The sequence below is a fragment of the Phoca vitulina genome, unplaced genomic scaffold (assembly GCF_004348235.1).
Source record: "Phoca vitulina isolate PV1807 unplaced genomic scaffold, GSC_HSeal_1.0 scaffold44, whole genome shotgun sequence".
NCBI classification, from domain to species: Eukaryota; Metazoa; Chordata; class Mammalia; order Carnivora; family Phocidae; genus Phoca; species Phoca vitulina.
Window position 1 is genome coordinate 4,446,791 of NW_022589747.1, and position 23,000 is coordinate 4,469,790.

The window sequence follows — 23,000 nt, forward strand, 5'->3', positions numbered from 1 at the left end:
ATGTATGCATGTGTGTGCATGTCCTCATATTCATGCAGAGGTGTGCATGTGCGCACATGTGTGTGCATGTCCTTGTATTCATGCAGATACGTGCACGTATGTGCACGTATTCATGCAGATATGTGCACGTGCAGATATGTGTGCGTGTGCGCATGTGCGTGCATGTCCTTGTATTCATGCAGATGTGTGCACGTGTGTGCGGGTGTATGCATGTCCTTTATTCATGCAGAGGTGTGCATGTGCGCGCGTGTGTGTGCATCTCCTTCTATTCATGGAGATCTGTGTATGTGTGCACGTGTGCGCGTGTGTGTGCATGTCCTTGTATTCATGGAGATCTGCATATGTGTACACGTGTGCGCGTGTGTGCACGTCCTTTATTCACACAGAGGTGTGCATGTGTGCACGTGTGCGCATGTGTGTGCATCTCCTTGTATTCATGGAGATCTGTGCATGTGTGCACATGTGTGTGCATCTCCTTGTATTCATGGAGATCTGCGTATGTGTGCACGTGTGCGCGTGTGTGTGCATGTCCTTGTATTCAAGGAGATCTGTGCTTGTGCACGTGTGCGCGTGTGTGCATCTCCTTGTATTCACGGAGATCTGTGCATGTGTGCACGTGCACGCGTGTGTGCATATCCTTGTATTCACGGAGATCTGTGCATGTGTGCACGTGCGCGCGCGTGTGTGTATCTGCTTGTATTCACGGAGATCTGTGCACGTGTGCACGTGCGCGCGCGTGTATCTGCTTGTATTCACGGAGATCTGTGCAAGTGTGCACGTGCGCGCGTGCGCGCGTGTGTGTGCATCTCCTTGTATTCACGGAGATCTGTGTACGTGTGCACGTGTGCGTGTGCATGTCCTTGTATTCATGGAGATCTGTGCATGTGTGCACGTGTGTGTGCATGTCCTTGTATTCATGGAGATCTGTGTATGTGTGCACGTGTGCGCATGTGTGTGCATGTCTTTATTCACGCAGAGGTGTGCATGTGTGCACGTGTGCGCATATGTGTACATGTCCTTGTATTCATGGAGATCTGTGCATGTGTGCACGTGTGTGTGCATCTCCTTGTATTCATGGAGATGTGTATGTGTGCACGTGTGCGCATGTATGTACATTTCCTTGTATTCACATAGATCTGTGCATTGTGCACGTGTGCACGTGTGTGTGCATCTCCTTGTATTCACGGAGATCTGTGTACGTGTGCACGTGCGCGCGTGTGTGTGCATCTCCTTGTATTCACGGAGATCTGTGCGTGTGTGCCCGTGCGTGCGTGTGTGCATCTCCTTGTATTCATGGAGATGTGTGCGTGTGTGCACGTGCGCGCATGTGTGCATCTCCTTGTATTCATGGAGATCTGTGTATGTGTGCGCATGTGTGTGTATCTCCTTGTATTCATGGAGATCTGTGCATGTGTGCACGTGCACACGTGTGTGTGCATGTCCTTGTATTCATGGAGATCTGTGTATGTGTGCGCGTGTGTGTGCATCTCCTTGTATTCACGGAGATCTGTGTATGTGTGCACGTGCGCGCATGTGTGTGCATGTCCTTGTATTCACAGAGATCTGTGCATGTGTGCACGTGTGCACGTGTGTGTGCCTCTCCTTGTATTCATGGAGATCTGTGTATGTGTGCACGTGTACGCATGTGTGTGCATCTACTTGTATTCACGGAGATCTATGTATGTGTGCACGTGTGTGTGCATGTCCTTGTATTCATGGAGATCTGTGTATGTGTGCACGTGCACGCGTGTGTGCATGTCCTTGTATTCAAGGAGATCTGTGTATGTGTGCACGTGTGTGTGCATCTCCTTGTATTCATGGAGATCTGTGTATGTGTGCGCATGTGTGTGTATCTCCTTGTATTCATGGAGATCTGTGCATGTGTGCACGTGCACACGTGTGTGTGCATGTCCTTGTATTCATGGAGATCTGTGTATGTGTGCGCGTGTGTGTGCATCTCCTTGTATTCATGGAGATCTGTGCATGTGTGCGCATGTGTGTGCATGTCCTTGTATTCATGGAGATCTGTGCATGTGTGCACGTGTGCGCGTGTGTGCATGTCCTTGGATTCATGGAGATCTGTGCACGTGTGTGCGTGTGCACGTGTGTGCATCTCCTTGTATTCATGTAGGTATGCACATGTGTGCGGGTGTGTGTATGTGTATGAGCCTATGTATGTGTGCACATCTGTGTGATCGTGTAGGTATGTGCATGTGTGGAAATATGCGTGAGCACGTGCTCTCACACACGTGTGCACAGAGGCAGGGCAGGGGGCACAGCCATCGTCCTGGGGGCTGGAAGCCCATATGGAAAGTGTCAGCTCTCAGTACCCTAGAGGCCACCCAAGTGACACTAAGTCACTAAGCCACGGAGCCCATCGACACATACCACCCATCACGTCCTCTGCTTCTCCCCAAGTTGCTAGCTACTCAGGGATCGACACGTTGTGAGCAACCAAGAATGAATCAATCCACCGTGAACCGGTGTTTCCGTTAGAAAATAACCCAAACAACCCCAGCAGCAAGAAAGGAAGTTTACGGTTTCATTCCCAAGTCCCGGTGGGATGCCATCAGGAGCGGCAGCCCCCAGACAGGGCAGGGGTGTGGTACCTTTATGCAGAAGCCGTAGTCGGTGGGGGCGCCGTACTGCTTCCTGCCGGCGATCAGAGAGAAGACGCTGCTCTCCTCCAAGCCCCCGAGCAGCTGCAGGTGTCGGGGCTCCTGTGGAAAGGGGGGGGTTCAGCTTCACAGAGGAGAACTTCCCAAGCACGGCAGACGGCAGGTGCTTGCACGTACTCGTCAACAGAGGGCAGTCTGTGCACACTGTGCGTGCCTTCCCCTCTGACGGTCCACGGGTGGAACCGTCCTATGAAATCAGCGCTAAATTAGCCCAAATGCACCCAGCCCTCACCAAGAAAACCCACCTCCCACGACCGTGACAACAGGGGTGCCTGGGTGGCTCCGCTGGATAAGGATCTGCCTTCGGCTCAGGTCATGATCCCGGGGTCCTGGGGTCGAGCCCCATTTGGGGCTCCCTGCTCAGCGGGAAGCCTGCTTCTCCCTCTGCCTGTGTCCCTCCCCCTGCTTGTGCTCTCTTTCTCTAATAAATAAATAAAATCCTTAAAAAAAACAAACAAAAAACCACACTGTGACAACGTGTTTGAGACTCTGCCATATCAAAGCCCCCTAACCAAACATTCAAAGTGAAAACCAGGAGAACGTCTGGAGCCTAACGTTCAAAGTGAAGAGCACGCTGCAATGTTCGGCCCGCACCAAGTCTGCTGCCCTGGTGTGCAGAGTCCAGGCGTCCTGCAGTTCTCCCACCGACAGCCTGCCCCATCCTTGTCCCTAAGCCTCCATCGTCCCAGTTCTGCTTCCTGCTCTGGGGTCAGCATCTACGAGGGTGCTGGGCAGTCGGGAAATCAAGTTGCCCGTCCCTGCCCGTCCCTCCCCGTCCCGGATGGAAGCTATTCCACCTGCCCACGCCCCTTGTCCCCGGCTCACGAAGGACAGCCGCTGACCGCCCAGAGTGGCTGGAAGGTGGCCTGGCCCTCAGCACCCTCACCTGGGGTCCCACCGGGCCCTCCCTCGTCTGTCCCGGCAGGAATGATGCACGCCTGGCCATGGTCTGCGGGGCCCTCTCCCGCTGCAGGGTGTGCTCACACATCACGAGAACAGTGTGCAAGCAGTTGTGTGCAAGGACACCAACCAGCAAGGTGAGCCCCCAACGCCCTAGCTCTCTTTGGAGGCCTGCAGCTGTATTTTCCGTTTCGCACCTGCTCTTCTCACTGGAAATACACGCACAACTCCAACCTCTTCCCAGGAGTATCTACGATAACGCGTACTAGCTTGGCAACAATCTATCAGCCGTCCCACAGCCAGCTTGGATGCTAACTTCCAAACTAGGGGAACTGAGTCAGCATCCTTCAGGGACTCAGGCCGCCAAGGAGGCCCTTCTCCCAAGCCACAGAGGGGGCCGGGGCTGCACGGAGGCCCGTGGGTCTGGGCTGTCGCCTGGTTTCCGAGGGAGGCCAGCGGACCAGGAACTCGGACGTAGCTTAACCAGTTATCATAACCTCGGGGGACCCAGATGTGCATTCTCAAGGGAAGCTGCATCCACTCTGAAGGCCCCCGGCCTAGTGGTGGCTTTTAAACCCACCTTTGACGCCCCCTTCGTGGAGCAATAAAGGCCTGATCTCCGCAAACACACATACAGCTTTCTCCACGACTTCCTCCCCAGCTCCTTCACGTGCAAAAACCCCTGGATTTCAGGACAACTACTGGAGTTCAGGAAGTTCTGTGGAAGAGATGCGTCAGCGTCAGATGTTGCTAAGGAGGGGAGGACGGGAGCAGGTGCATCTGGCTGCCATCGCGGACATCTGGACATCGTCTGAATTACAAAAATACTCTTTTCCGGTCAAACCAAGCATTTTCAAAATGTAAGTTTTCCTTTCAAAAATCTTAAAACCCCACGTAAATTGGTGTGCAGGAAACATCATGAGTCTTCAAGCACACGTGAGCCAATGGACCTTCCTTAACGCTGACAAAAAACGGGACGTCACAGATTTCCCTATAAGACGGTAGGGTTAAGGGCCCTGCCCTTTATCCCGCGTTTCCATAAAACATGCAGCCTCATCATCAGCCTTAGGGTGACAGGAAGCGCTGGGAGCAGTGTGGACTGAGACCAAGCACGTCACTTTCACCGAGTCGCCCTCCACAGAGAAGTGAGCTGATGGATCTCTCCAGGAATGCCTGGGTGACGCCGCTGTCCCAGCTGACCCCTCCCTCGTGCAGCACACCTTTCTCGGGAAACCGAGGTCAAGAGCCAGGTCTGGGAGCGAGGCTGGAGCGGGCCCCCCATGGGGAGGGGCTGGGAAAGGGCCAGGTTTTCGCGAACAGACTTCAGAAGGCAGAGGGACAACGAAGACAGATAGATAACTAATTTTAATGTACACTCTGCTCCCTTTTAAAAGGTATAATGGCAGCCCAATCCTTTTTCACAGTAAGGGGGCTCGGTCTCTGTGCAGAAATCCCCAGGGCGGCGGAGGAGAACGCGCCAGTCTGTGGCTTCTCTCTCCCGCCCTTCTGCTCACGCTGCTTCTAGCTCGGAGGAAGCTTATCCTGTTCACAAGTGCTTGTTTCGCTTCGAAGGAGCCTGGCTGCACACACGTTTCCCAAGTCAACCTTTATTTCTGGGTACTCTACACCCCGTCAGGAGCCAAGGCTAGGACGTGACGAAGAATGCAACCCCGTCAAGGTTTTGGGGAGCTGCCACCTCAGCACGAGAGAATGTCCACCCAGAAACACTTTCTTGCCCAGTACCTGCAAAAGCTGGTTGTGACCGCCGTTTGACTGTTGGCACCAAGTAACCATCTGCTCTGGGAAGAAATTCTAAGGAAATGGGAAAACAAATCCATTAAGTTAGTTTAAAAGTGGGGAAAAGCAGCCTTACGGGGATGCCAGTATTAAAAACATTCCTAACAGGCACACGGACGTCCATCTGTATTTAAAATGACGCTCCTTCGTCCTCCCCTACCCCACGGTGAGAACGCCTACTTCCAAAGTTGCCATGTTTCCTTAAATGGCGAGTTCGAGGTTGGAGTATCTATCACGTTTAATGTGGATTCGTGTCTCTCAGCGTGCACCAAGGCCGAGGGTCGCCACACGGTGTTACGCAAAATCAGTTATCAAATCTCTTACTTTCAAATAAAAAAGCAGCTAAACCACCGAGCCAGAAGTTGACGGTGGGTCTTCTGCTCACGTCACAACGGCTCGGCCTCATGCCTCAGGACAGGAGCACATGGTAGGGCAGCGGGAGGCTCCCGATCCTGACAGGTCATAGGATACGTGCTCCCCCCACCACCCCCCAGAAAAATAAAAAGGAAAGAAAGATCTAGCCCAACGTGCCTGGAAACTCATTCTTCCACGAACCACAAAGTATTATTTGCTATTTGCAGAGAGCAATGAGCTTTTATTCTGCTGCATATTGAACCGATTTGTTCCAATTTAACCATGAACTTTTGATATAACTGAAAAACCCACCCCTCATCTCTCCCGACTCAGAGGCTAACCCCCTTTCCCTCTGCTACCGTGGAAAACCACCCCCGTTACCTCTGGCCACTACACAAAGGCATTTAGTTAAGCATCAGAGACCGGGTCTGAGCAAGGACAGCTCCAAGGGACAGCAACCCCGGATTCTCAAACCTTCTGCCGCCCCCTACGTCCACCTCAGTTACGTTATCCTCTGCTGCTACTGATCCCAAGTATCAACCCCAAGACTGCAAGAGTCCCAAACCCCGAGCCAAAAGAGGTAAGAACTCTCACCGTAGGATTTTTGAAAAACTCGTATTTTGCGTAATTCTTCCTAAATAAAAACTTGCTTTCGCTTGCCATGGTACTCTCCACCTGGACCACCAGCTCATGATCTTCCAGGTACCTTTCTGCAGAAGAAAAAACGTACGTGTGAGAAGACACAGGTAGAACATGCAAGGTGGCTTCCCCCACTGACGACCCGTTCGTCTTCACGCGCTGCGAGCTCAGAGGAGGTCCAGGGCCACGCCTGGTGCTGGCCGAGAGCCACGAACAGGCTCGCCTGCTTCTGGCTGCGAGGGAATCTGCCGGCAACAAGGGACCCACGACCCTGCCCCGTGTGTCCCCACGACGGAGGGAGGAGCCACGCTCGGCTTGAGCGCGAGATCGCGACCCCTGCCTTTACTTTCAGAAAAGGGGACTGGCTCAGGTTGGCATTCATTTAAAACGGATTTTCTGGTGCAAAACTGAATCAGTGACTTCTGTTCTGAAGTTTAGTCAGAAAAAACCATTTCTGTAGGTATAGGGACAAAAGCCAAGCACCCCAAACCGGCTGATGGTTGGTGCGCAAACCTGAAATTTTTCACCAGATAAAATAAGGAAAAATAGACCAGCGGGTTATAGCTAAGTGAGCACGAGCCGATGCCACGTTCCAAAGCAGAGCATTCCCTCTGCACAGGGTCGTGAGGAAGCCGCGGGGGACCCATGGGGAGGGAGCAGCTCTGAGGGGCACGCGCGCCCACGTGCACAGACCTCTGTCCTCCAGCCTCCCCACGTCCCTCCCACCGAGGCAAGATCCCGGGACAGATGTGCACAGACTGGGCCCAGGGCGGCCGGGTAGAGGGGAGCAGGGAACCCATGCGCCCTGAAAGGGCTGTGTTCCTCCACTCCGGTCACTCCGGTGCCACCCGCAGGGGCTCAGGTACCCACAGGTGGCTCCCCTTCTCCAGCCCGCAGGGGCCCGGAGCCTGGGCCAGCAGGGGGCTCAGGAAGACTGTGTGTGACCCCCTTCCCAGAGACCCCCATCTGCCACTGGATGTCCACGCACCACTTTTCCCAGCTGTGAAAAAGCCACTCCGCCAACTTCAGCTCAAAGTCTTTTTCTCCAGTTCTCACTTGCCCTATGATTCCAAAAACAGGTATTTTCAAACGACCTTGGGTGAGTCTATTAAACAACCCGTTGCCATCCATCAGCTTCCTATAATCACAACGGAAAGCGACATTTCATCAAAAATCCCGAAGGATTTTTTTGTACAAATGGAAGAGTCGGACACTCCTCAAAGGGGATTCGTATTTTTTCCACGTTTTGACACCAAATCCGGCATCCTCGCCACCACCCTACTCCACACGCAAAAGGGTTACAGATCACACAACTCAAAAGGGCAGATATTTGCCTTAAAATGTGGCGCGGACACGCGAGTCCTTGGCAGAAGCCTGAGCTGCCCGCCCCGGCTCGCGGCAGCGTCCCGCCTTGCGGCCCCGCGCCTGGGCCTCACCGCACGGCCCGGCCACCGCAGGGAGCAGAGCCGGCCGTCAGCACGCTTGTACAGCGGCTCGGGGCTCTGCGGGACTGGGGACTGCGAACAAAGTCGAGGGGGAGATACCACGGAAAACAACCCCGACGTCTGCGCACGCCCAACAAGCAGCATTCCGGTGCCTTTCGGCTGGCACGACAGGGAGACAGAGATGGGAAAGGTCAGCCCTCGAAGGCCCTTCTGAGCACCGAGGGCTGAGCACGGCGGCTGTTTGTCCTTTGACACCTGTAGGCACGTCCGGATGGCAGCGTCCCTGCTGCGGCCAGGTCCTCCAGAGGGTGACTGCCGCGCCTCTCTCACCTGGCCAGGTACACACACTACGCTGTCAACGGCCCGAACAGAGAGCTCAGGCTTCTTCCTGGAGGGCTGCAACCTAATTCTCGCAACAACAGAATTCCCCAAATCCCCGGACTTCCCGGGAGCTGTCTTCCCGTCACCGTGCTCCACGTTGACCGGGCTCCCTGCTCATCTGGCCTGGTGCCTGTGGTCACCCAGGCCCTGGGTGGGGGCGCCCCCGCCCTCCTGGGGATGCAGCTCACCTGCAGTCACACTGTCAATGCCACGGGGGCACCAGGATGCCGTTTGCACGCCCCAGTTAACAGTTTTACAAAATCCCTTTAAAAAAATCGTTTGTTCACCTGACACAGCTGCTGTCAGGTATCCCGACGTGCCCCCCAGGTGCAGGCCTCCCGGCGGAAGGGAGCCCTCCGGAGCCTCGCCGCTCACGTGCTCGGGGCGGACGGCAGGACCGTGCGCGCCCCATCCGCACCGCCTGGCCCCCACGGCTGGCCCCGGTGGCCGCTGAGTGGACTCGGTCAGGGACAGTGTTCGAAAGGCTGAGAGCTCCACACAAAAGACCGAGGCCAAGACCCACACCCCCAACGGGCACGACGTGTGGGTCTCGTTGACATAAGAAGAGATCACATCCACAGCCAGAGCTGGGAGTCACGAGGCACGGGCCAGCTGCCCTAAGACCGTCCATCACTAAGGGCTCTGCCCCAACCTGTCAAAGGGCCTCGAGTGGCTAAGTGACTTCAGGAGCTGACGCTGGGGTGAAGAAAGGCACTAACCGGGCTGTGAGAGCAGCATGGCTCAGACGGGGCGGGAACATTCCCACCAGCCACAGACACAGCCCGCCGAGCACCAGCCGGCACCTCTGCCCTGCTCCCCCCCGAGTATGATGCCCCCCGCCCACGGGGGCCGCCGAGGGCCGCAACCACACGCACCCATGTGTGGTCTTCTGCTAGTGCAAACAAAACCACCTTTTCCCAATCGTCACTCCTGGCTGGGAAAAGTTTAACATCTCTAAGGCTCTAATATTTTACCTGCGAAGATCAGGGTAGTCATTGTGCCTTGAAATCCTCAATTCTAAGGCTACACGTAGGCTCAAAGTGCCATTGGAATTAGCTCACTTATGCCTCAGTTATCAGGGGCAACTGTCTGCCTAGTATCAGCCTTCCAGATCCGAGGCGCTGTCTGCCTGGCGCCCGAACCGCAGGCCTCGTGTATGTGCAGGTCCCCAGAGCAGCCCCAACGCACAACAGGGAAAGCGACTTTCCAGAGGGTCCTGTCTGTAACTGGGGACGTGGGGCTGGACGGCTCTGCCCGAGAGTGGGGGGTCACCTGACTGCGTGCCAGAACCCAGAAGCGCCCCCAGAACATCATCCCTTAAAGAATTCTGCCCCAGGCGAGCGCACTCACGCCTGATCGCGGGGATTCAAGGCTGACACTCTCTCAAATAAATAGAATCTTAGAAAAAAAATTATCCCCTTTAGAGTATGTTAAGTCCATCCGTGAATAAGAAAAATATGGAATAAAAGAGAAAACTATCGTATCCCTAAAAATATTGTGTGTGCCCTCTGCATGGAGGAATCGTGGAATACTACATCAAAAAACTAATGATGTATTGTATGGCGACTAACATAATAAAATTAAATTAAAAAAAAAGAATACTGAGTGTGCACGTGTATTTCTTCCACAAGTTTCTCAGAATAAATTCTTTTTCATGTGGGTGATGATTTCTGAAGTTTTGCTGCATAGAAATTCTTTATCTCTGGCATGATGTTCGAGAAATCAACAGCTACCACAAAAAATATGTGAATCTTCCTACAGTCTTTGTATGTTCAATTTTTTTGAGTGTATCCGTCCCCATTTTATACGTGCTTTTGGTGTGGACAAACATATTCCTATATTACGGTATCTGCAGAAGGCCTTTCTATAATTCCTTTCAAATTAAGAGTATTCAGACTTTTGAACAGGCTTCCAGAATATTCATATTGGGTCCAAGTCCAGAGCTGTGTCTTTGAAGTCCGTTCTGTGTGTGGACGTATGCATGTATGTATATATGTGTATAAATGCATGCTTGGCATGTGTATGCGTCCATACATGCTGCAGGGTTGCAACTATTGTTTAATTTCCCAGTTATGTGTGCATCAGCAGATGCTGCTGGTGGCCCCATCAGATCAGCGTAGGATCCATTCGTGGGTGTCCCAAACTGGAGCTTGCCAACGGGGTCACCTGCTGCTACAGTAACTTAAAACAACGCCAACTCGGGGCGCCTGGGGGGCTCAGTAGGTTAAGCGTCTGCCTTCGGCTCAGGTCATGATCCCAGGGTCCTGGGATCGAGCCCCGCATCAGGCTCCTGCTCAGTGGGGAGCCACCTTGTGCACGCTCACTCTCTAACAAAAAAACAAATAAAACCTTAAAACAAAACAACGCCGACTCAGTTATGTAGCAGTGTTTAGGCTTGGACTGTCTAACATCATTGGAAAGAACACTATTTCGTTACATGAATATTCCAGACCTGGAAGTTTAAACTTGATCTCTTAATCTTCCAGAAAGGTCCAGGAGAAAAGTTCAGAACCACGGGAAGAACTCTGTGATAGTTTTTCTCCTTCAGCACGTGGAAGACATACAGTTGTGGATTCGGAGAAAATTCTGGCTTTAAGTGCGTGCCTGTGATTTTGTAAGCACCACACATTATCCGCTAAGGATTTCAACAGAAGTCTGAAAAGCTTCTTGACCTGAGATAGACCACCTGAGCAAGAAACCCCACAAAACCCCCATATCTCTCTAAGTTCTGTAAACGGCACCTATTTCAAAATACCCTCTTGCCCTCTACACAGGACACAGGTACGTGTGTGTGCTCAGTGAGAACACCGTGAACCAGCCCAGAGATACACCAGAACGCTCCAACTTCTGCAGGCCGTCAGCGCAGCACCCCACTCCCGCGACGCGGATGAACTGCTGTTTGCGCGGTGATCCCAGGACGGTGCTCCCCACCTGACCCCACAAGCCCCGCCAGGCTGCCCTCTCCAGACCGTGGCTGTGCACCAGGCCCCGAGCACCTGCCACGGCCGCTTCTCCAACCAAATCACAGAGAGAACCTTCCTGCTGTGTGTGCGCCCTGGGGAACGGCGCTCCCGCCCTCCCGGAGCAAGCTTCTGGAAGCAGCTGGAGGGGGACACGCTGGGAGGGAGGCAGGAGAAACAGGGGTGCAGCAGAGAGGGGACAACACGCAGACGTCTCGCTGTCGGGGCAGGGGCTCCGTGGGCCGCGCACCGGGCCCCCCAGCGCGCTCCCTACCTAGCCCCAGGTGTGGGTGGTGCTCCACGAGCGTCCAGCTATTGTCGTCCACACAGTGACTTCTGTAAACCAGGAGCTGACAGAGGTCCCTGGCCGTCATGTCTGCAGCAATCTCCACCACTCTGCTCGTCCCGTCCTCACTGAAGACTCTCACATCCTGCAACATACAAAGGGCATGCTTACAGATGAGCCACTTGGGTTTTCCAGGAATAAATGCTGCATCGAGATCCAACAGAAAAGGTAAGCACGGCAGCGTTCCGTCCTTCCAAGCAGCAAGCAGCGGCCCGCCGTGGCGGGGCATGCAGGGTTACGGCAGGAAGTTCTTGAGATGCCGGGACACCTCAGGGCACACAGGGCGCATGGCCAGGCCGGAGCGGACGAGCTGCCCCCCAGCCACCTGTCTCAGGAAGTGCCAGAACGCGTGTCAAATACCGCTGGTGGTCTCGGGGCTGGACATTTCATAGCGGGACCAACTGCACAGACAAATGGAGCAACCCACATCCTAACTTCTGATGAGTCCACCTGCTGTCTGTTCCCAGGGTCTGGGGTGCAGCGGCCGGCGCCCCGTCACCCCCCTGCACACACACACACAGGTCAGTTCACTAAGGCTCAGGGAGAGTCGACACGAGTAAGTATGAATCTGCTGAAATTTAAAATACTGAAAGGACGGGGCAGAGTAGGAACATAGTCACACAAAATTCTTTGGCCCCCATTCCCCCCCCGGCTACAGAATGACAAGCCAGCTTCATTTCCCTGGTACCGTTCAAAGCCACCACGAATGACGTGTTCCCGGGTAAAAGGACAGTCAAGCAGAAATCCCCGGGATCATAAATATCCTCTGCCCCAGCGACAGAGCGATAGGGATGCAGCCTCTGGGGGAACGTGGGATGCTTTAAAAACAAAACCAAAAACCACCTTACCTCAACAGCATGGAAAAAGCAGTCAGAGGAACAAGATGGCATTTTAAATTGAGACAGTCTCCTGAACGGGAGTCTGTCCCCGGCTCTTCCACTGTCCCTGCCGGGCTTGGCCCCTCCCGGGCTGCCCCAGAAGTAGTGGGCTGTGCAGAGGTGCGGGGAGCGGGGAGCTGGGCGGGCAGGGAGGGCTGTCTCCAGGCAGGTGGGGAAGCGGCCGCAGGGCTGCTAGGTTGTAAATCAAGCCACACGGGGCAGACCACTCCGGTCACTCCCTGGGCCGGATGCAATCGGCCCCCAAAGGGCTCCCCACTTCAGTGCGGAGCTTGTTGGCCTGAGAAAGTCCTGCTCCCCATGTTCCCGTGACAGAGAAACGAAACGCGGGACGCCCAGAGCCCGAGCACACGTGTGCTCTGAATCCAGGCCCGTCTGCCACGTGTCCCAGAAATCTGTGTCCACAGCTCGGCGGCCTCTGAATGTCAGCGGGTCCTGACCAAGTGTCTGCAGCTCTCTTATCCCCTCTCTGTCCCTTTCCCCAGGTGCAAACTCCTTTTCCCAGGTGCAAATGTTGTCCGGCGGGAGAGGGCGAGTTGTGGGGTCAAGTCCCTGTTGCAAGGAGTGAACGCAGGAGCAGGAATGGGGATCGTGCAGTCCCACGAGGCCTGTCCCTGCTGTCATCACCCCTGCCGGCCCCCTCTCAGCCACCCCATAGAAATCCCCAGGGGAGCCAATCAGGACTGAGGGACAAGCTTGCCACTCACATGCATTTTTATAGAAACCTACTCATCTCTTTCCGGAAGTTCACATTTCGCTCGACAGAAGTTATACTTCCACGAAACAAATTAAATATTCAAGTGCAGCTGACACGAGGGACTCCATAAAAGTGACATTTAATTTAAACAATGAAAATAGGTCTTTTTGTTTGTAGGTCCAAATTTCCAAAAAAAGAACCAAAAAAACAACAAAAAAACCCCACAAAACAATGCATTAATATGAAAGAGAAACGAATTTAGAAAGTACAACTGGGTCCAGATAATTCCTTAGAAATACGCTAATTGTGCAGTCTACCATGTCCTCTGCCAAACCCAGCGTGCTCCTGAGCTTCCTCTTTGCTCAGCGTGGGGGGAGTTTCTCCCGGATTACAATCGTCAGCTTCTCTAGAACACTTCGATCACGTTGAAGTCTGTTTATCAATTTCCCTGCCCCAAATCAGGTCTGGCCCCGGTATTTAATCTTCTTCCTGGCCCGAATGCATTTTTCTGTAAACTCGCTCTCCCCTCCCTGCCACTCACGGCCGCCCCCCCCAGAGGCCTATATATAGTCTCAGTATTAAAAGCTAAGATGTGCTTTTTGTCTCACGGCCAAGTCCACGGCTTTCGGATTCCCAGCACAGGCCGGGCTGACAGGCCAGGGGCAGGGGCAGACACAGACCGGGCTCCAGGGGCAGGAGCTCGGAGCCCACACCGGCCGCCCTGCCCCGGCCACCTCCCAAACACAGCAGAGCCTGCAGGCCGACGACGTCACAGACTCCTAAGACGGAAAGGCAAGAAGCCACTACCCGTGGCGGCAGGCTCAGGTGGGGCACGTGTCCGGGGCTACACAGGAGAGGACTTGAGCGAATACTAAGGCACAAAGAGAAATGCTCCGTCGTGGTTGGTCACCTTCCACCGTGACTCCTGAAGCCGGCAGTTGAGGGGCATCTAGCACCGCAAGGTACCTTTTCAGTGACCACCTGGGCGGTGCCGGGGCTCATTCTAGAAGCAAATTAGGATGTGAGATCTCAGCCTGGGGCAAGGGCTGCAGGGAGCAGGCTGAGCCTCCCTCGATGCATGGACATTCAAGCGTCTCATACAGGGCGCGACGCAGAAGCTTCTCCACGGCGGGCAGGCCAGGGTCTCTGCCCCCCCCCCCCCCCCCCGCCCATGGTTCAGCCAGGAGGAGAGTCCTCCCGTGGGCCTGTGCTTTCCCGGGGTACAGCCTGTCCAGGGAACGTACAGCTCTCGGTAATGCCAGGATGGGGGTGAACTTGGAGCGCAGCCCCGCGGCCCCAGCCCCTGTGACCTCAGGCAGGTGAGACTCACTTTCCCCTCTGTGCCATGAGCACTGCTTGGGGAGTCGATCACAAGTGCAAAGCACAGTGTTTGCTGTAAGGATGTTAGAGCACCATTTACGACCTCCCATGTCAAACTGGGGGCGGGGGGGCTCTAGAATCAGACTGGGCTGCAGTCTGGCTTCATTGCTAACTAGCTGCGGGAACCTGGCACAGAGGCCCCGTGCCTCAGTCTCCTCATCTGTGAAATGGGAATTTGTGAGTAACACTGACCTCACAGTGCAGGCCCGGCTCAGGCTAAGGAGAGCCCCCTTGGAAAGGTCTCAGGCCCCTGCACTTGCCCCTTGGGGGTGTGCTTGCACTGGAAATGGAGCCAGGAATGAGGCAGGCTCCGTCTGAAGGCTGCAGACACCAGGGAAGGGGGCCACCCGGACCCAGACTCAGGCTTTCGAATCTGGGAATACAAGCCTCGTGACAGGTGAGATGCAGCGGGGACAATTCAGTGGGAAAAGCCAACCGCTGAATCCTGAATCCTCAATTTCCTCCTCTCTGTTGCAAAAGAAACTAAGTAGCTCATTGCTTTTAAAAATAAAATGGTAATATTAAAGAGGACACAATTACGGCAATAGCATGAGGCGCTTTCTCTGCAGAGGTAGCAGGGGCAGGAATGCTCCGTCAGGCCGCCCAGCCCCTGACCGCTGGGCACTGCAGCCTGTGAAAAAAGCCCTGGAGTGGTAATAGAACATTCCGGCATTCCCAGAGCCCTGCTGTCACTTTTTATATACTCCCTGCACAGACCGAGAAGCAGACCAAAAGGAAGGAGTTTGGGAACCATCAGGGTGGAGGTGACACGGCCCCATGGCTCCAATCTGCACTCTGGGGAGCCTGGCTTCTGGCCCCGGGTCCCCAACAGGTGGGCCGTGGGGGTCACCTCCCTGTCCATCTCGCTCTCCTTCATGCACCGGGCACACCTTGCTGGCTGACTTACAGGCTCAAAATCTCCTACTGAGTTGAGAAGGCCTTCACTTTGGCCCAGACCAGCCTGGAAAGATAGAAAATGGGCTTTCTTTTTTTAAAGATTTTATTTATTTATTTAACTGACAGAGAGAGACAGCTAGAGAAAGAACACAAGCAGGGGGAGTGGGAGAGGGAGAAGCAGGCTTCCCGCAGAGCAGGGAGCCCGATGCGGGGCTCGATCCCAGGACCCTGGGATCATGACCTGAGCTGAAGGCAGCCGTTTAACCAACTGAGCCACCCAGGTGCCCCAAAAATGGGCTACTTTCAGTTCTTCACCCCCAGCGCCATCCACAGTGTAGGATGCCCTGAAGGTCAGCCCTCTCAGGGTGCATGAACTGAGCAGAGCTGAGGGGGGCCCAAACTCTGGCACAGAAGCCATCAGAGAAGGGAGGGGAGGGTTCTGAGTGAGGAGCTCCCAGGCCCACTTTGTCTTCCTTCTTTACCTTCCATCAACCGACTTCTTAGCTCTGAGCTCTCCCAGGTCCACTTTCAATGCATTTTCCAAAGTGAGGACGTAAGCTGAGCTTTTCAGAAACTTCTGAAGTTTCTTGTCAATACTGGGGGGGTTAACACTTATGGACAAGTCAGGTTGTAGTCCAAGGACCGCCAGGGACAGGGAGTGGGCTGTGCTGATGGCACCCCGTCCGGGCTGGGACCACAGGGAGGAAAGTGGGAAAGCCAGCCGTGGCCAGGCAGGTGGACGGCCCCCCGGAGGGCCACACCTGTTGCCCGGGCAGGTGGGGGGCTCCGCCCAACGCAGCAGCCATGCTGGGGCCCAACACGAACGCCCTCCGAGGCAGGTGTCACCGTCCCCGAACCAGATGAGGGAGGCGAGTCTCAGTAATGCAGAATGGCTTGCCCAGCATCCGGCAAATGGAAACTGCTGGAGCCCCAACCTGAACCCAGGGCATCTGCTCTGCTTCGCTTTGCTTCTTTGCCGGCAAGATGCTTCCCAACCCTGGAGAATCTTCCCTGCCATGAGGGATCCGTGGCCTCCTAGGAGCGACATGAAAAGGCTTCTGATTCTCGTGTGCCCTGAAGCCCCCTAATCGGGCAGTTACAGTAAGTCTGGAGGAAATTAAATTCAGTTCAGACTGGGGCAGAACCAGGGTTAGGCTAGATGAATTTTAGTGAAAAATAACGTAAACCTAACAATTTTTTCCAATTCTGTTCTAAGTTAAGGGTTCCACTTTGAGATATAAAGTACAATAACCGAAACTGCTCCATGTAATTATATGGCTCTATTAGAGGTAATAAGAACGTACATAATAATCCTGTTCAATGAAACCGAGTCAAACTTACTTTAAAAGAAATCTGCATTATAATCTGTTGACTTCCAAGTTTCAATGAAAAAATATTTTCAGTCCTTGCAAATCCTTTCTAAAGGAGTTAACATTCTAAAAACAACTTATTGAGGGGCGCCTGGGTGGTTCAGTCGGTTAAGTGTCTGCCTTCAGCTCAGGTTATGATCCCAGGGTCCTGGGATCGAGTCCTGCATCGGGCTCCCTGCTCAGCTTCTGCTTCTCCCCCATAACCCCCTGGATCCTGTTCTCTCTCTCAAATAAATAAATAAATAAGTAAAAATCTTTAAAAAAATAAAACAATGCATCAAATAGTTCTCAAAAGTCAACCACAGATTTCAGGGTCCCCCAGCGGACTCCCCTCCTTGAATGGCTCTCATCAGCCCGACAGGCGGGTGACAAGATTCAAAGCACAGGGCGGCCCACCTTTATGCCTCTATTTCAAACCAGACAGACCATTTGGAAGACTTGACTTGCTCATCTGTATTTCTTCTTCTTCTAATGGATACGTGTAGCCTATGACTTTGACAAAGGCAATACTGATAAAGTGATATCATTCTGTCAAAAACTGAAATAAAAGCTATTTTAGCAAAGATGCAACCCTCCTTTGGTGGACTGAAGACAGCGCAGGGATCCCAAGTGTTGGGCACCGAGCGAAGCTGGGCCTCGGCTTCCCCGCGTGTAACACGGTGGTGGCACCAAGCAGTCCGCCAGCTTCACGCAAGGGCTCCTACCCGGGTCCCCACCAATCAGGAGGCCCCACTGCTGTTGTCATGGGAACGTCGGCTTGCCTCTCCTCCTCTCCTAGGGGAGCAGGGCCACAGCTCCTTCACCATTCTGGTTCTGCCCTGCGCACCTGCTCGGCCGCCCCGGGAGGGAGCCCTGGGGAAGTGTCACCTGTGGCGCTTTCTGCCACACTCCGTTTTCTCCCTGCTCAGAAAAAATCCAGCGAGGCCCTCCACTGGAAAGCACGGCCTCTTCCACTCAGTGAGACGCTTTGCTGGTGACTCGTTCACACCTTCCCTCCCCCTTACACCAGGCCTCCTTGTCTGTAGGCTCCCCTCTGGTTTCCAGGACCAGGGATCACGAGCTGGGGCGAGCGGAGGCGCACAGGGGGGGACGCCAGTCCTTGCAGAGAGCCCCACAATGGTGACAGGTGCCTGGCCACCTGTGCCCAGCACTGCAAGGACCAGCAAGGACACATACAGGAGCTCTGTGAGGGGCAGGTAACTTAGATCTCCAAAGGAAGAGGAGTCTATTCACGGTGGAGTCGACTTGGGGGAACCCACTCTCTTTCCTGTGCATAAGGACAACATCAGCCGCCCCCAGGACATGTGAGGGTGGGAGGGGCGGGGCCACGTAAAGTAGAAATTCCCAACACGTACACACACCCCCCCCAGAGATACTAGTTTTTTTTTTTTTTATCATAAAAATAAGTTTTCATTGTAACGTTTAAAAATAGTAAGGGACAAAGGAAAAAAAATCTGAGAATCACCGACAATTCCCCTATCAGTTAAAATTCTAGAATGTGCCCTTCTAGTATTCTTTTGCACACATATTTATAAATAGACACACTGACATAGTTAGGATCACAGGACAGAGTTTTGCAATCAGGCTGGTCAGCTTCAGGTTACATTGTAAATATCTCCAGGGCACTACACTTCTCTGATGTTTCAGCGCCCGCGAGGTGTCTGTCCACGTGGCCGTGGGGACCACGGTGCTGTCCTGACAGCTGTCCACGTGGGCGGTTTCGAGTCTTTCACGCTCACCGACTGCGCCGCTTGGCCCATCTTCCTACGTGAGTCTCAGTGTGTGTGTCTATTTTCTCAGGATACATCACTAGAAGTCAGGCTTTATTTTTTTTTAAAAGGCTTATTTATTTTGGTGGGGGGGAGAGAGAGAGAGAGCGCGCACATGCACAGGGGAGGGGCAGAGGGAGAGGGAGAGAGAATCTCAAGCAGATTCTGTCCTGAGCGCAAAGCCCGATGCGGGGCTTGATCTCAGGACCCTGAGATCATGACCTAAGCCGAAACCAAGAGTCGGATACTTAACCCAGGCTTGACCCGGAGGTCAAGCTTTATTAAAATACATCTCTAATAACAGAAACATTCCCAACAGCAGAGACGACTGACCCATGTGTTTGGTAGAATGCTGTTCCCTAAAACTGGATTTGTTAAGGACAGAATGGGACCAGGTACAAGTCCACTCAGCCCCCCACTTAAGAAACGGTTATGAAGCACGTTCTCGGTGCAGTCCCCACTCCCCGGGACATCCCAGTTCCCCCAGCGCCCACACCCCACACTGTCTAGAAGCATCAATCAGGTAGAGGATTTCTGGCTCCACAGTGAGAGCATGAACTTTGGAACCTGCCAGTCCTGGATTCAGACTCTCCCTCCCACTGCTGCATGAGCCCCCCCCCCCCTGCCCTGACCATCAACACCCTCACTGCCACAGCCGGGGGACAGTCATCACACGGGCTTACGCTGGGTGTCACATGGGGGGGGTGCTTATAACTCCCTCGTGTGCAGAACACACACTCAGTAAAGGATCATTCCAGACAGATCCTGTCTGACCTGTGTTCTTCTGGGGGGCACCACGTGCCTAGATCACCCTGCTGCGCCAACCCACAAAGGGAAAGCATTTGCACAGAAAGAGCTCATCCCAAACTTCTGCTCTAAAGACTTTACCTCAAGTTTAAGTGGTGGAAATCCCAGGAATTAGGAGTTTGTTTGCATTCCAAGAAGCTGGAGCCCACAGGGAAGAAGGCCATGACGGTGCTGGAGAACAGAAACCACCCCCCCACTACCCCCCCACCCCAGGTCCAACTGTCCTTCGTGAGGTGGGGTGGGGGCAGCGGGGGTGACCTCTAGGAGGCCTGGTGACCAGCTCAGGGTGGGCAGGAACCCGCGCAGCCTGAGTACCGAGCTGGGGCCTGCGGTGCGGCCGGGGCTGGGCGCCTGCTTCCGGACTGGAGCCTCCGTGGGAGCCAGCTCCTGGAGCCGAGCCCTTCCCAGGGCAGCACTGTCTTTCAGGGGCACTGGGACCACACACACGCAGTGTAAATGCAATTCTGATTTGAACATTTAATTTTTTTTTTTTTTTATGATATTAAGGAATCAGGAGTGATGACGATTGTGGTAAAAAAAAAAAAGTTCACGATCTTCTACAGAACCAGAAATATTGTAAAATGTTTACAAATAAGTGCTATTTCGACATGAGATTCTGGTCAAAACAGCAGATCGGGGGGCAGTCAATCGGGGTGCGGCTGGAGCAGGCTGAGGGGCACATGGGGGTTCACCTCACTATTCCCGTCTACTGTGTGGGCTCCAAATTCTTCATAGACGAGAGCCTCAACACTCCTTTAGCCTTGTGTTGCTAGAAGAAATAAAGATTATAAGGCTTCTTCTGCCTCATTTACTTGAGGAAGTGAACTAGATCTCTCTGACCGACCGAAACATTCAACAAAGGAAGCAATACTCCTTTTCCTTAGTGCTTCCCAGTTGGGACCGGCAGGAGTGGATTCTGCTGCCCAAGGGACACTTGGCAACGTTGGAGACGTTGTGGTTGTCAAACAGGTGTGTGGGGGGTGCTGGCGTCCTGTGGGGCGAGGCCAGAGATGCCGCTAAACATCCTGTGAGGCTCAGGACAGGCCCTCACAACAACGGACTATGCAGTCCCAAACATCCCTGATTGCAGAGCACGGGACATCTTGTCCCAAGAAGCGAGCGAGTACATTGACGGGGACATGTCCAAGCCCCAATGGGGCAATAGGAGTCTCTAAATGAACACCGGGAGTCAGGGCTGTGAGCCATGGGATAAAATAACGTGTCCTCACAGACAAATACACACACACACGTAAGTACATGGAAGAGAAAGGAACACATGTTCTAACAGGAGAATTCCACCTGATCAATGCAGAATGATAGAAGAATCAGCCAAGAGTCATCAATACGCAATAAAACCAGTGAAGGGAAGCCCGATGGAGAAAAGCAAGTTAATCCAGTCTCGAATTATCGCCCTTCAAAAAGTTCTTCCGGGGCACCTGGGTGGCTCAGTGGGTTAAGCGTCTGCCTTCGGCTCAGGTCATGATCCCGGGGTGCTGGGATCGAGCCCCGCATCAGGCTCCCTGCTCAGTGGGGAGTCTGCTTCTCCCTCTGCCTGTGCTTCTCCCCCATTTGTGCTCTTTCTCTCTGACAAATAAATGAAATATTAAAGAAAAAATTACCTCCTCATGACGGAGGGAAGAACAGTAACTTTACCATGGACACATTCCGCAGAAGATATCTTAGCCGAGCAATTAAGCTCAACCCCAGTGTTGATCGGACCAACCAACATCAGGAGCTTCCTGAGATGAAGCCTGGGGGAGGACAGACTCTCTTTCTGTGGTCTTCACACACATACAACCTGATGGGGTCCCACGGGAGCCCCCCACGCGCCAAGGGCGTCCTTCAGTAACTAACAGAGACACAGCCTAACGAGAACGGTGGTCCTGTACTGGTCACGAACCAGGATGGAAGAAAACTGGTCACGAACCAGGAAGGAAGAAGGCCATCGAGAACATTAGAAGGACAACCGAGAAAGGTGACATGGTCTGCAGACTGGATACATGCACGTGGCTGATGCTAAGGATTCCGTGCTATGCTCCGTTTTTAGGAAAGAGACATAGAGACCTTTATAGGAGTAAAGAAAGGACTCGATGTCTACAAATCAGACTCAAATGATTCAGAGAAGAGAAGAGAAGAGCGGTGTGTGGGTATCTAAACACGCACACCGCAGACCTTTTGACAACGTGGGTTTGAACCGTGTGGATCCGCTTATCTGTGAATTTTTTTTAATATGAATCCAGCACAGCACTGCAAATGTGTTTCTCTTCCTTATGATTTTCCCAATCACATCTTCTCTTCTCTAGCTTGCTTTATATTGGCAGAGTACAGCACAGAATGAATACACGTTAATCTATCCTTCATGTTGTCAGTGAGCCTGTCAATGACAGGCTGGTGGTAGTTAAGTTTTGGGGGACTCAACAGTTATACTTGGATTTTCAACTGCACGGGGGGCTGACGCCTCTAAGCCCACCAGATCTGCGTGCATATATATATATATATATACACGTACGGGCGATGTGAAAACAATGTAAAACGTGGCAGGGCGCCTGGGGGTTAAGTGTCCAACTCTTGGTTTGGACTCAGGTCATGATCTCACGGGTCACTGGATCAAGCCCCATGTCGGGCTCTGTGCTTAGTGGGGAGTATGCTTGAGAGTCTTCCTCTCCTCTCCCTCTGCCTCAACCCCCCCTCCTGAAATAAAAAAATAAATCTCTAAAATGTGTAAAACATTACCAATTAGGATTCAGGGAACACGATCGACCAGAGTTCTTTGCATTATTACTACAACTCCTCTATAAGTTTGAACTTATTCCAAAATGAAATTTAAAACAAATCCCGTGTGAGAGTCATGACGCGTGACCCCCTCCTTTCACTCACCACTTGGCTAGCGTCTTACCACACTGTCGACTGTCACCCACAGAGCTCCAGGTCATGAGGATGACAGACAGTCCTTGTGTTCTCATCTTCCCAGTGGCATCCCTACTCCTTTTCCATTCAGCCTCTGTCCTGAGGCATATTTCAGATGCAGGACGTTTAAGATCCAGAACAGGCTGCACTGAGGGGTTTGCTCACTATTGGGGTTGGCTGAGCCAAAGAGCCCGTGCGCGAAGGTGGCGCTCTGTTAGGTCCGCCCGTGGGGACGGGCCCCAGGATCTGCCCAGGGAGGCCCAAGGAGCAGACCGTCACGGGGCCGTGCCCGCACCCGCGCCCTTTGCTCGGTGGCCACGCAATTCCCAAGCTCAGCCATCTCCCCAACGATCTCCTTCTCCCTCTTGTATCAGCAGGTCAGGCTGCCCATCCAAAGGGTCTCCCCAAAACGATCTGAACCTCTTCAAGCGTGATGGGTCGACTTTTAGGCCAATATAGGATGCGTATAATTTATTTATTGTCCCCTGGTTTCAGAAAAAGTCTTGCCTGAGCCTATGGGCAAGCAGGGCTGGTGTTCCCATAATTTGGGACAGGGCAGCCACCAGCATGGTCTCTGGGGCCAGCTGTGACCCCCAGAGCAGCAACACCATGTCAGCAAGGACAGGGTATCAGCCTGCATGCAGCTGTCCCCTGTTACAGCTGGGTGGGTACGCTGGTGAGGCAGGAAGGCGGGGACACGGCTGCTGGGACAGGACAGGGGAATCTGGGGGAAAGGCCGACTGGGGTCTGGGCGGAGCTGCGGGGGAGGGAAGACAT

The 23,000-nt window shown here is 53.5% G+C and overlaps 1 protein-coding gene across 2 annotated transcripts in view; it reads right to left on the reverse strand.

Annotated features, from left to right (window-relative positions):
- GRB10 (growth factor receptor bound protein 10) overlaps positions 1 to 23,000 on the reverse strand; it is a 174,956-nt gene that overhangs the window by 20,618 nt on the left and 131,338 nt on the right. For both annotated transcript variants that reach the window (XM_032430475.1, XM_032430474.1), the window contains exons 7-11: positions 11,429 to 11,585; positions 6,324 to 6,439; positions 5,322 to 5,390; positions 4,159 to 4,296; positions 2,610 to 2,720 (exon numbers count right to left, since the gene is read on the reverse strand). In XM_032430475.1, the coding sequence (XP_032286366.1) occupies positions 2,610 to 2,720; positions 4,159 to 4,296; positions 5,322 to 5,390; positions 6,324 to 6,439; positions 11,429 to 11,585 (591 nt within the window). The remainder of the gene's footprint in view (positions 1 to 2,609; positions 2,721 to 4,158; positions 4,297 to 5,321; positions 5,391 to 6,323; positions 6,440 to 11,428; positions 11,586 to 23,000) is intronic.